Raw genomic sequence first — 12,778 nt, 5'->3', positions numbered from 1 at the left:
TGATAAGAGCTAAAGCGAGGAAGTGCGGTGGTTTTAAAACCCTGAAAGTGTCTGATGGGCTCGAGAAACGGCCGCGCAAGCAGATCCATCTCAGCAGAACAATCAGTTGTTTCTCAGGACAGAAGGTGTCCTTTGCTGTAAAAAGGGCCCCTTTGCCCACCTACACCATCTACTCAGCCTCGTATTTTCCAACATCTGCATGCCCTTTTCCATTAAAATCCACAGAATGGTAGCAGACAGAGAGGCAGTTCCTATCCCCTTGGGGATTCCGCCAGCCGGATTTCGAGCCCCGGGCGAGTAGTAGAAAAGCCTCCGCAGCCACTTTGCACTCCCGGCTTTGCTCCAGGATCCGTGCAAGGTCTCTGTTTTCCCCCAGCGCTGCGGGAAGTTGCCCGAGGCTTCGCGCCCGTCGCCGGAGCCTCTTCCCTGACAGTTGGGCTTTGCTGCCGCAGACAACTCTGCTGCAGCCAGGCCGGCACCACGAAATCTGCTGCGTTGCCATGCAATCTGCGGCGGCAGCGCCCAGGACCGGCGGTGGCCCTTTTCTTTTGGCACCGACCTCGGGCGGGAGCTGCCAGACTCCCCGTGCAGAGCTGGCGGGTGGCTCCCAGGGGGGCAATCAGGCTTTCTTGAGGGTGGTCACTATAGAATACGCATCTAGAGTGCCTAAGCGAACGTAGTAGGGGGCTGCCTGTCGCGCTAATTGCCAGCGTCCAGGGGGCACAGCCCGCTGCCAGCCGCCGCCCCCCCCCCGCCCTCGACTCAGCAGCAGCCAATATTTGGATAACGTGTAATTTCTACAGCCGCCTCCGCCCCTTTGGAAACCCGAACCGGTCTCTGACTGATGCCAGTGCCATTCAGAGGAGATGTTTTGCCTGCGCGTAATTGCCTCGCAGGTTTCTCCCAGCAGCTCACGCAGGCAGGACGCGGAGCTCGGAGAAGTTCCATGGGTGCCCAACACCACATTCAGTGTGGGGCGGGTTGTTGCGGAACTCAGGGTGGCGGAGAACAAACCCTGGCACTGCCAGCAAGCAACGTGTGACCATAGCTAATCTCTGCTCTTTACTATTTTGTAGCACTCTTGGTTTCAATAGCCAGCAGAGCGGGGAACGGGGAGTTTCATTGGTCAGGGCGTGACAGTTTCTCCAGCAATGAGGAAGAGGAACCATCAGTTTAGGACCACTTTAAAAAAACAAATAAATACGGATATCCTTTTCGCTGAACTGAAAAAGCATAAGCGTCGTTTGAATAACTTGCAGTCTAAAGTCTGTTACAAGAACAAGAAAGGCATTCAGTGAATTTCGCATTCCTTGTTGCGTTTTTTTTTGTGCGGCTGTACTCTTAAAGAAGCGCCTGGAAGCTTTTTCTCCCCGTCTCGCGAGTGTTCCTCGCTTCTCTGTTTAGGAGTGAACGTGAAGATCAGACATAACCCGTGTCATCTGTCAAGAACTAAGCACGGTGAAATACGTGTTCGTGGGTAACGTGTGAGTGTGACTGTGAGAGAGCGCTGAAACGCCGGTAGGAGTTCCAAGAAACTTCCTCTCCCAGGGCCTCCATATCGGCTCAGGTCCTTTTAATCTCTGTCTGGCACGCGCAGGGCCCTGCTCCTCAATCGCAAAGATCACAGTGGGAAGCCTTTGGTGCACAAACACTTCTTGCTCCCTTTTGTCAGGGCTGGCGAAACAACTCCTAGCGAGCTGGATCTTAATTGCTAGTTCTGCCACTGTTTAAAGTTTATTTAATCACATTCAGCGAAGTCTTACACAAGTGCTTCGATGTCGATGGAACATAGTTCCAATATCCTGCTGAGAACGAGGTAGACAAACTGCACACAACCCTAAGCTTTCTTTAGAATACATTGAAGCTGCCGGCGGACCAGACTCTCTGTTCTATGCCTTGAAAATGTCTTTAAATGAATAGAATAGATTTCCAAGGAAGATGGGATGTAACTGATAGCCTTTTCCACCAACCATCACTGAATCTCGCCCCTCTTCCTCAATCCATTGGTTTAAGTGAACTGCTGTGGGCAGGAATCCTGGGTTGGACTGGATGACCGCTGGCATCCCTTTCAACTCTGTAATTCTATGATGTCCTCTGAACGTACTTCAGCCTCCATCTTTCATTTCGTCTTCCACACTCTCATCACACACCCTTTTACTTGGAAGCAAGTCTTGTTGGGTTCGGTGAGACCTACTTCCCAGTAAATGCTCTTGAATGGGGAATGCTGGTTGGGGTATAAACAAAACAAAACCTCTCCCACGCAGAGTAATCCTCTGCAGGTCAGAAGTATGCCCCTCTGAATTAAAGAGGACCCAGGATTTCAGCCTTCGTCGCTAAATACACGACATCTGTAATCCAACGCATACTTACTTATCCCATTAACACACTGGGGTTCACTCCAAGTAAGCATTCTCAGGACTGGACTATGTCGCTCACTAAGCCATGGGAAGGGAATTCTAGGTGGAAGAGGTATAATTAATCTATTTTCCTCACAAAGCCTAAGGCTGCCTCACCAAAAACCTTTCTAGTTCAGCATTTCAGAAGTCAAGATCCTGACTCGGGTTCCGAACAGATGTTTCTGTTTTCCTTGGCATCGCTTCTCAATAACAAGAAAACTCAGCCACGAGCCATCTCCATCTCTACAGAGAGGAGCAGGCGGGCCACCCGATTCCCAGGACAGGAGCGAAACAGAGCGACATGGAGTTCAAGCGGCTGTGAGTGGTGGGCGCTGGGGAGCCGGAGGAGGCAGGAGGAGGTCGTCTCCTTGCCATCCTGAAGAGGAGGGAGGGAGGCAGATAAACGATTTAACGGCTCCCTCCAGCGTCGCCTTCCTGCGCGTGTCCCTGGCCCCACCTTGTCCGCTTAAAGAGTTAAGCAGGGGGTGGAGAGAGAGAGAGAGAGAGAGAGAGAGAGAGAATGCGGTCCGTGTCTTCTCGTGTTCCCTAAGCCTCTGTCATGTGATGCTAAAGAACCTGGAACTGGGCGGGGCTTCACTGTCCCGGCCTGGGATCCTCACAAAACGGATCCGGGGAGCTCTGCCGAGCCAGAAGCCCACCTGCGACGCTGCCTTCTCCAGCTGCGTCGCCGACCTCTGCGCTCTGCCTCCAGGCTGCGCGGCGGCCAAGCGCTCCGGACGCAGCTGCCCGGCAGTTCCAAGCAGCTCCTTCTTTCCTCGTGGGGATTCAGCGGGCCAAGCACTCACCACCAATCCACTGCCCACCCGCTCCCCACGAAAAGGCCACGGCAGAAACTCCAGCCACGAGACACCCTTGCCAGCAGTGGATCCGCAGAATCTGACGGGAGGGAGGCTTAGCTAAATCCAGGTGGCCGCGAGTGACTTCTCCGCCTCCTTCCCGGGAACGCGCAGGGGCCGCCTTCGCCCTGCGAGGACCGTGGGTGTGCAGAGCGGCTTCTTCGACGGGCGCCGGCAGCTCTGCTTAGACGCTTCCTGCGCGGAGCGAGGCGCAGCTCGCCGGGCATTGAATTCTGCCGTGGGACTGACCTCCCCACTATGGGCTGAAGCTCTTCGCAGAGTAGTGAGACATGGCGAGGGGGAAGTTCAGAAAAAGACCCGTGTCAAAGAAGTTGCCGGTTTCTGTCCTGCCGGCGGTAGCGCGACGGTTGAGGATGCTGTTCGAAAGCACCTTGATTTGGGAGCAGTGAACCGACTTTGTATGTAGCATTACAGAGCCAGTCCTAGAAGGAAAGAACGGGAAAAGAGGGGAAAGATTCGGATTAAGGGGGGGGCCTCGCAATATGTATTCTCCGCCCGGGGTCGCAGATCTGCAGGAAGGATGCGCCGGGAAGGCTGGATATACCATTGCCGCCTGCAACAGTGATGCCGTGAGAGGAGAAGCGCTCCACCGTGGTCGGGAGAGATCTGAGTGTGCGGGTTCTTCTTCTCCTCCAGGCGTCTCAGCCAGGGGCGGGCCAGTGTCATGCCTCGCCCGGGCAAGAGCTCCTACAGCGACCAGAAGCCCCCTTACTCGTACATCTCCCTGACGGCCATGGCCATCCAGCACTCGGCCGAGAAGATGCTCCCTCTGAGCGACATCTATAAGTTCATCATGGAGCGCTTCCCTTACTACCGCGAGCACACGCAGCGCTGGCAGAACTCGCTGCGCCACAACCTCTCCTTCAACGACTGCTTCATCAAGATCCCGCGCCGGCCGGACCAGCCGGGCAAAGGCAGCTTCTGGGCGCTGCACCCGGACTGCGGGGATATGTTCGAGAACGGCAGCTTCCTCCGGCGCAGGAAGCGCTTCAAGGTGCCGCGGCCGGAGCCCCACATGCCGGCGGCGGGCAAGCAGGGGGCGTCCTGCACCCCCACCTCAGCCACTATTTCCACCCGCACCACCCGCACCCTCACCAGCCGCCTCCTCTTCCTCCTCCTCCTACTTCTTTGCAGCCTCCAGGAGTTGCCAAAGGCCACCCGGACTCCAGCATGGCTGCTGCTGCTGCTGCGGCGGCGGCGGCTGCAGCGGCGGCGGCTGTGGGGAGGCTGCCCCAGTTCCAGCCCTACAGCTCATCTCCGGGCTTCAAGCACCCCTTCGCCATCGAGAACCTCATCGGGCGAGACTACAAGGGCGTGATCCAGGGCGGCGGGCTGCCCCTGGCCTCGGTCATGCACCACCTGGGCTACCCAGTGGCCAGCCAGCAGATCAGCACCATGGTCAGCTCCGTGTGGCCCCACGTGGGCGTGATGGAGTCCGGCGGCGGCGGCGGCGGCGGCTTGCCTCTCTCCCCCGCCGAGTACGGACCCTTCGGCGTGCCCATGAAGGCACTCTGCCACCCGCCCGCGCAGACGCTGCCGGCCATCCCGGTGCCCATCAAGCCCACCCCGGCCATCTCCTCGGCCACCGCCATTCCTGCCCTGGCCGTGACCCAGGTGGCCCAACAGCTCTGCCCGTCCGCTTCGCCCAGCTCCTCTGCTTCCCTTCTCGAACAGACTCCCACAAACTCTCGGAAGGCAAAAGTTCCTGACATTCCGCCTCGGCCTATTCCTCAGAGAGGGGCACCTACAAGAGCGGGGGCGGCATTGCTTTTCCCTTCGCCTATTAACGGCAAAAGCCTGGCCACAGCGGAGTGTTTGGGAAGATCGTTGCTCTGTTCTTATTCTTATCCTCGTTGTCATCTTCATTCTTTCAAGCTCTGTATTTTAATTGTTGTACAATCAGTTTGTCGAGAGCCAGGTTCAGGTAAGGGTGTCTGTGTAAACTGTTAAACCATTTTTAAAAATCAGATTGCTAGTGATCATTTAGCAAGTATGTTGATCATCAAACTGTCACAGCTGCATCCAGGCTTGAAATGCTACGCAAAACGACACCCTCCCTAAAAAGAAAGAAAGAAAGAAAGAAAGAAAGAAAGAAGAAAGAAAAAAAGAAAGAAAGAAACCCTTTACGATCGGGTCCTAAAACCATGGTCCTTAACACACTTCCTTGAAAGTAAGCGCCACTGGAGTCACGGAAATAATAAGTATCTCCCAGGTATAAGGATGTAAAGTTTTCAACGCGAAGCCGATTCCTTAAAGGAAGTTCCTTGGAAGGTCTAATCAGCCCAGAAATAATTTCAGATTGTGTTTAGAAAAGAGGTGCCCAATTATTTTCTTGTGTGGTCTGGTGGCCGTGCTACTGACCTCAGTGAGACTTATTTTAACGTAAACGTATTGTAGAATAGGGTGTTGCGAGGAAGTCTAGCTGGTATTTTTTCAGGAAGTTATGCCTAAAATATTTTAAGCATGACCATCAATCTGTGCAATCCGGGGCTTGAAAAATAAATAGGAACGTCGCCATGGTCTTCATTTGGGCTCCTCCCGTGAGATAGGCCGTGACATCTTTTACTGGAACTTCCTTTTGCTAGCTTTAGAGTTACCAAGAACTCTTCATCGCCCAGATCTACACTGCCTATTCCAAACTACTAATAATAGATCCAGCACTAGTGGCAAGTCGAGACGGAGGAGCACAGGCAACTTTGAGAAGTGAGCCAGTATAAAATTTAGGAATAGGTTAACTAGGAGATCGCCTGGAATATTAGCTCTCTCTTTCGGAGACCTGGTTCAAACTGAAATGTGTAGGCCTACTATGGATTGAGAAAAGTCCTGCACGGGTGTATTGATAACCTCAGATTCACACCGAATCTACAACCTCCCCACCCCGCGCCAAAAAAAAATGTGACCAAATATATAGGCTCTACAGTATTAACGTTGACATCAGCAACAGATTAGAAACCTAAACTTTAAAGGAGAAATGAGAGGGAATTAAAAGTGGAAATGAGTATTGAAACCTAAGAACTGTCTGATAGTCTATTTCGGTTTTAAAAAAGTGTCGAACGACGATATGTAGAGACAATTTTTTCGAGTGGAAATTTCACATAGCGTTCTTTAGTGAAGTTTACGCGTTTGGTGTAATATTGTTGTGTAAACGTGCAAGACCTGTCTCATCATTACTCTGTTCCGAAAGCATTTTTTTAATACTCTTTCTTGTAAGTATGCTTATTACAACACCTTTATTATCCCTACTGGTATACATACGTACATGGCTGCTTTTCACAGGCTCCAACGGTCTGTACCTACTCCACTTGAATTTAGAAACTAAATGCTGATGGAGGGAGTGTGTGAGGGTGAGAACCTGCGGGGGGGGGGGAGACGACACAACTCTTACATGATAAGCACTTTACGCAGAAAGTTCTGTGAGGGTAGGGGATGGGTCAAGCAGCCATTTCCCGAGCACAACTTTCTGTTGGGTTGGATTTCTGAGTCCTAGCTGGTTTGTGAAGTATTGTTGTCGGCGCTTCCTGTCTGCCTTACTGTACACCATTGTTTCAATTAAAATATGACTTGTTGACTTCCTCCTTCTAACCCCGATGCTTAGGGGTTTCTTTTTCTCCCTTTTAAAAATCCATGGTTTATAGAGCTGTGTGCGCTAGAAAGCTTCCATATGTGCCGCACCCGAGTTTGGGGTGTTTCTCTTGAATTGAGGAAGGTCTGATCCACAGGTTAGCGAGTCACTTCGGGCAAAGCGCGTAAGGCGTTAACCAGCGCTGGTCGCAACTAAAACCGCGAGAATTCTGTTGAAAAGTGCCCTGGGTCGCGCAGACCCGGCGATCAGACTTTTCTTACAATAAACTGAAGGAGGGCCAGTTTATTTCAAGAGGACCGACTGCTGTGCTTGGATATCGATGGGCCAGTTAGATCCTGAGTTCCTAGCTTGCCTTTAGCTCAAATGTACAGAGGCTTTTGCGTCTCTGCTAATGCAAGCACTGGGGTGCAAAAAGAGTCGCTATGGAAGGGATAAACTGGGTCTTCTCTTTCTGAAAGTATGGGCAGGAAGGATGTGTGAAGTAGAAAAGTCTAACTTGTTTTCTGTGAATTTATTGAAGTAAATAACGAGGGGCTTTTCACTGCGGCAACAATCTGCTCAGACACTGGGAATAGTTTTGACAAGGGAGGCTGGCCTGTTCAAACACTTCTGCTCTTCATTCATGCAATCCTAATCCCGCCCTTTACCGGGGATTGAATTCAATAAAACTTGCTTCTGAATAGACATGGCTGGCCCTGGGCTGTAAGATTTCATGAGTCCCTCAGTACAAACTCAGTGATAGCCCGCGGTCCTACGTGGAAATAAGTGCCACGAAAAAAACGCTGAACGTGGAAATAATCAAAACTGACACTGGTTTAAATCTTAGTCGCATCTGCGCTGCCGGCTCTAATGTCGAGTTATGGCCATAAGCATCCTTGGTCCGAAGTTAATTCTGTTGTAGTCAATGAGGCTCGCTTCCGAATAAACGTGCCTGAATTGGGGTTGGAGCGTCATGCTTCCTGTCCAGACACAGTGGCGGGGAAGTAAACCCATTCCCTAGCATTGCGAATTCTGCCGCTCCATTCAAAATACCCGTACAGTGTATGAAAATGCATTGCTGATTTAAATAACTCTTTTAATTTTAATCCTTCAATTAGATGTACTAAGGATCAGAGTATTCAAAGGGCAAAGCCGTTATCCTCTCCATGACCTTCTCTTCTAATATCTTGGCATCTTTAGGATCAAGTCACTTTGAGCGACCAGGAATCTCACATCATCATTCAGCAACCTAGAGGTTTAAAAAGTCGGTGAAAACACAGTCCATAACTGTAGTGCCAGGTATATGCAGTCCCATACATATGTACTCAAAATCAAGTTCCATTTAATTCAATGGGACTACTCCCAGGAAAGCGTGCAGCATTACTATTGTGGAAAAGTTTATGCATTATTTATCGTTAAACCCATCAATTTCCCCTTAAATCAGAAAAAGTTCATCCACATGCCATAATTCATTTTCGGGTCGATTCAACTGTTTTACGAAAAAGTGATACTTAGTATATTTCACAGGTCTCTCTCCAGGTTGTGGGGCGAAAGTGTCCGTGATATTATTATTATTATTATTATTATTATTATTATTATTAAACTTTAAAGATAGAAATGCTCCCTTTTTTGTTTGTTTTCTACATTACTCATTTCAGTTACCTAGTTTCCTAACAGAAAATAAATTAATAACACCGGACTTTGGGTTAAGTAAGAATAGAATTTGAGTTCATAGTTCACATCAGGCTTAAAGAGATTCCTTGACTTCTAATAAAAAACAAAAACCTGTTTGGGTATAACAAGTACGACCTTCTTAAGAGTCCAGGAGCGGGGGAAAGTTCTCTACGACTTCTTGGAAGTCAGTCTATTGATATTTTCCAGTTTTTCCATCCTGAGCTAAAGTCTCCGGCTAAAAAGCACGTTTGCATTCTAATATAATTCACGGGACGTTGGGGACTGTTTTCTACCCATCCATTCTAAGCGACTGTAGCCACCGCTCCGCTTCCCCGTATCTTTTGCCATTCACTTGAAGTAACAAGTACAGACTCCTTGTGATCATCTCCGATAACCAACAGGAATGACTGGAGATGATTTCTTGCCCCCCTCCCGCCCCAACGCCCGTTTGTGTTCGCGTGGACCGTGAACAGATTTCTCGTCTGATGTTAGCGGCAGAGGAATCACAGCATTTTTTTGGTTTGGAAACTCGGTTTTCGGCATAACGGCTAATGGAAGACTTTTATCTCTGCTTGTAAGAGGAATTATTTATCCGCTTGCTTTTTGGTTCCAAAGAGGCAGAGACCACGTGAAAGAGATGCAGCAATCAGGATATTCGTGCTGAGTTGTTTTTTTTTCCGGCAAGGGAAAGCGAAGTTAATTTCAGTCCAAGAAAATAGAATACGCTATGAGGAAACTGTAGGAGCCTTAGAATCAATGAAGAACACGAAGAACGAGGCGAAACCTGGCTGATCTCAAGTGGACACTTAGTCTTGACGTTTTTCGCTTTCCGGGCTGATTTCTGCAGAACTTCCCAGAATGTTCCTGACTTTGCGATGTGGAGTTTCTTATCGGGAGGCCAAGAGACCAGCAACCTTTTCCAGGCAGGTTTCAAGGTCTTATCCACCTCACCCCCCAGAACCATGGGCCAGCCGGTTAAGGCTTGAAATAAGTCGTGGGACTTGCTTGGAACAGGCAGCAGGGTCCACTGAACACATCATCATCATCATCATCATCATCATCATCATCTAAATCAGAACTTTAGCTGGATCGGAGCCACCCACGCACCCACCCCAATTCTATGGGGCTTAAGGGGTAGAGCTGCTTCCAAGTTAAGGTGCCAGTATTTTAAAACACACGTTATCTAGAAACCAAGTCTTTCCTTCCTGAAGAAAGTAACACGCGCTCCTAAAGAAAGCCTTCCCCGCCCAAGTTATTTGTCGTCACGTCAACTTGAACCAGGGAAGCGGGACGATCCCAGGGTGGGTGCCATTTCAATTTCAGATTTTTCGGAGACTGTTAGACCTGAGGTAGTAAGCCTGCATTCTTCTGAGAAATAAAAGCACCTGCTGATTTCAGTACTTTCTACAATTTTCATTTGAGAAGGACTGAGAAATTGAAAGTTGAACTGTTATTTTAAGATACCCATGAAATTCTGTGCTACATGTCCATAGATTATTACATTTCTCTCCCCCGGGCATTATGTTGGGGAGAGTTGATACAGAAAGTGAGAAAAATCTGGTTAACTGCTGCTAATCCAGCTTGATTTGGGCTTCGAGTCTGAGGCGAGGATTTGAGTTCTGAGAGACAAAAGCTGGTCAGTTCCAAAGGGCAACTGTTGTCCTACAGAGAATAAAAACTCGGGGGAGGCGCTTCCATGCGGGGGTCCAGTTCTGTAGAAATAGGCAGCGTGAGGTAGTGATTTTAAACTCTGAAAGTATCACATGGCGGAAGTATGAACCATTTCCTGAAATCGCCTGTAGTGTCAGGATTAGGGCACTGATCCAGCAACAGAACTGGAGGTGTCTTTAGAGTAGCCCATTCTCCATTCTTTCTCTCACCCACGGACTCCCTGTATCTTCCACTGAAGTCTACAAAATGTTAGTTAAGGGATCCAGAGCTGCTATTCCGTTGGGGTGTCTTGAGGTAGTAGACGTTAGCAGTCAGTTACAGCAACCTAAAGCACCTTAAAGACTGACATGCTTATTCTGGCAAAAATTCGCGGACAGCTGCCACTTCAGGAGATGCATTTGGTCCGCGAAAGCTTGTACCCTGATGAAATGTTCCCCATTCCGCCAGCGGGATTCAGCCTGGACCGGAGGACGGCTCTGTTTCCCCCACCGCTGCGGGAAGTTGCCCGAGGCTCTCGCCCGTCGCCGGAGCCTCTTCCCCGACAGTTGGGCTTTGCTGCCGCAGACAACGCTTCTGCAGCCAGGCCGGCACCACGAAATCTGCTGCGTGCCATGCAATCTGCGGCGGCAGCGCCCAGGGACGCGGCGGTGGCCCTTTTCTTTGGCACCGACCTCGGGCAGGAGCTGCCAGACTCCCCGTGCAGAGCTGGCGGTGGCTCCCAGGGGGGCAATCAGGCTTTCTTGAGGGTGTCACTATAGAATACGCATCTAGAGTGCCTAAGCGAACGTAGTAGGGGGCTGTGGCGCTAATTGCCAGCGTCCAGGGGGCACAGCCCGGCTGCCAGCCGCCGCCCCCCGCCCTCGACTCAGCAGCAGCCATATTTGGATAACGTGTAATTTCTACAGCCGCCTCCGCCCCTTTGGAAACCCGAACCGGTCTCTGACTGATGCCAGTGCGATTAAGAGGAGATGTTTTGCCTGCGCGTAATTGCCTCGCAGGTTTCTCCCAGCAGCTCACGCAGGCAGGACGCGGAGCTCGGAGAAGTTCCATGGGTGCCCAACACGCACCCAATTCCAATAAGGTGTGTGGCATAATCTAGGTGGGGAGATGGGGAGATGGGGGGGGGAGGGATAATGAAAGGCAGCAGTGGGACCCCAAATAGGGCAAGAGCATCAGCTTCGCATGCAGAAGGCCTCAGGGTCAGTCCCTGGCATTTCCAGGGAGGGCTGGGAATGTCTCCCGTCTGAAAACTCGGCGAACCGCTACCAGTCAGTGTAGGCAATACGGAGCTAGATGGACCTCAATGGTCCGGCTCTGTATGTGTTCCTGTGCTTCCTAGGCTCGCTGAACTGAACTGAAATGATAGCCAACAACCATCCTTTGAATGAGGTGCAGTCAGGTAGAAGAACAAGAGACTACTCACCAACCAAAATCTTACACCCTTCTCTCTCTCTCTCTCTCTCTCTCTCTCTCTGGACTACAATTCCCATCATCCCTGACACTGACCCTGCTAGTTAGGGATGGTGGGAGTTGTAGTCTCCAAAAAAGCTGGAGACCCAGTTTGTAAAACACCTGTTTAGTCATTTAGTTTCCCGTAGATAACGTAACGGAGGGGGCAGTTTTTCGGGAAGTGCTCGGGAGGGGGTGGGGGGGTCCCTCCGTGTCTCTAGAGATTTCCACCTGCTCCGTTTGTTTAGGAGTCAAAGAGAAACCCAGATGAAACGCAGTTAACCTGTTAACAATCAAGGATAGTGAAATGCGTGTCCGTGGGTTACGTGTGAGTGTGAAAGGGAGGAAGAGGGGGACGACAAAGCGGCGGCAGCTCCAAGGAGCGTCTCCCTCGCTCGCTCCCAGCGCACCGTAAAGATTTCTCACACAAAGACGAATGGAGGTCCTTCGCGTCCTCTCCGATTGCAAAGCCTGGCGAGACATATCCCGGTCCTTGAGCTGAGCCCTGATCGCGACTTTGGACTAACGCCGTTGCCTCGACACTGACTTAGCCACCTGTAACCTAACCAGAACATACTCCTCATTTGACCAAACTTGTGGCTCCCTCTCGTTCAATTCACGCGAAGCAAGTGCCCCCCGCCTGCCTTCTCCCCAGCCAAAGAGGGACGGGAGTGGCTCTCTTCAAATTCACCTCGTCGCGCTGCCCTCAGCCTGTCCGCTTCGTCCTTTAAGCCTCAAATACTAGGGTGTGTGTGTGTGTGTGTGTGAGAGAGAGAGAGGAGAGAGAGAGAGAGGGAGGGAGAGGAGGGAGATTTACTGTCCAGGGCCAGAAGGAGCGTTCTAAAAACGGAGCTTTGTCCAGCTGCTGCTACAGCTGCCTCTCCAGCCACTCCACCTCCCCATTCTGCACTTTCCTCCAGGCTACTCGGCCGCCCAAGCGCTCTGACCAAGACCCAGCTTCTTTCCTTGCAGGCAGCCTGCAAGTGAGTACAAAACCCTCCTGCTATTCCACGCTATGGGATAGATTGGGAGAATCCTAAAAACATCAAAAGCAAGTCTCTTCTTTGCTTTCTCCTCAGGAATAGACAGGCGCCCGTTTTCGACCACGCGAGGCCAACCAGAAATTCTGAGCCAGCCTCCGGGACAGT

General features: G+C 50.8%; 1 protein-coding gene across 1 annotated transcript; it reads left to right on the top strand.

Annotated features, from left to right (window-relative positions):
* The first annotated feature begins 3,877 nt into the window (after window positions 1–3,877).
* FOXB2 (forkhead box B2) lies at window positions 3,878–9,581 on the top strand. The gene is made up of 3 exons (XM_033163805.1): window positions 3,878–4,298; window positions 4,373–5,198; window positions 9,358–9,581. Exons 1-3 carry the CDS (start codon window positions 3,939–3,941, stop codon window positions 9,579–9,581), a joined length of 1,410 nt encoding a protein of 469 aa, XP_033019696.1. The 5' UTR covers window positions 3,878–3,938.
* The last annotated feature ends 3,197 nt before the right edge of the window (window positions 9,582–12,778 follow it).

This window comes from Lacerta agilis, chromosome 11 (genome assembly GCF_009819535.1).
Source record: "Lacerta agilis isolate rLacAgi1 chromosome 11, rLacAgi1.pri, whole genome shotgun sequence".
Taxonomy (NCBI): domain Eukaryota; kingdom Metazoa; phylum Chordata; class Lepidosauria; order Squamata; family Lacertidae; genus Lacerta; species Lacerta agilis.
The sequence above is the reverse complement of the archived record's forward strand: the minus strand, read 5'-3'. Positions and strand labels throughout refer to the sequence as shown.

Coding starts and splice junctions, on each gene's coding strand:
- FOXB2 (XM_033163805.1), top strand. CDS start 3,939: ATGCCTCGCCCGGGCAAGAGCTCCTACAGCGACCAGAAGCCCCCTTAC. Junction 4,299..4,372: donor CGGAGCCCCACATGCCGGCG/GCGGGCAAGCAG, acceptor CACCCTCACCAG/CCGCCTCCTCTTCCTCCTCC. Junction 5,199..9,357: donor TTGTCGAGAGCCAGGTTCAG/GTAAGGGTGTCT, acceptor TGATTTCTGCAG/AACTTCCCAGAATGTTCCTG.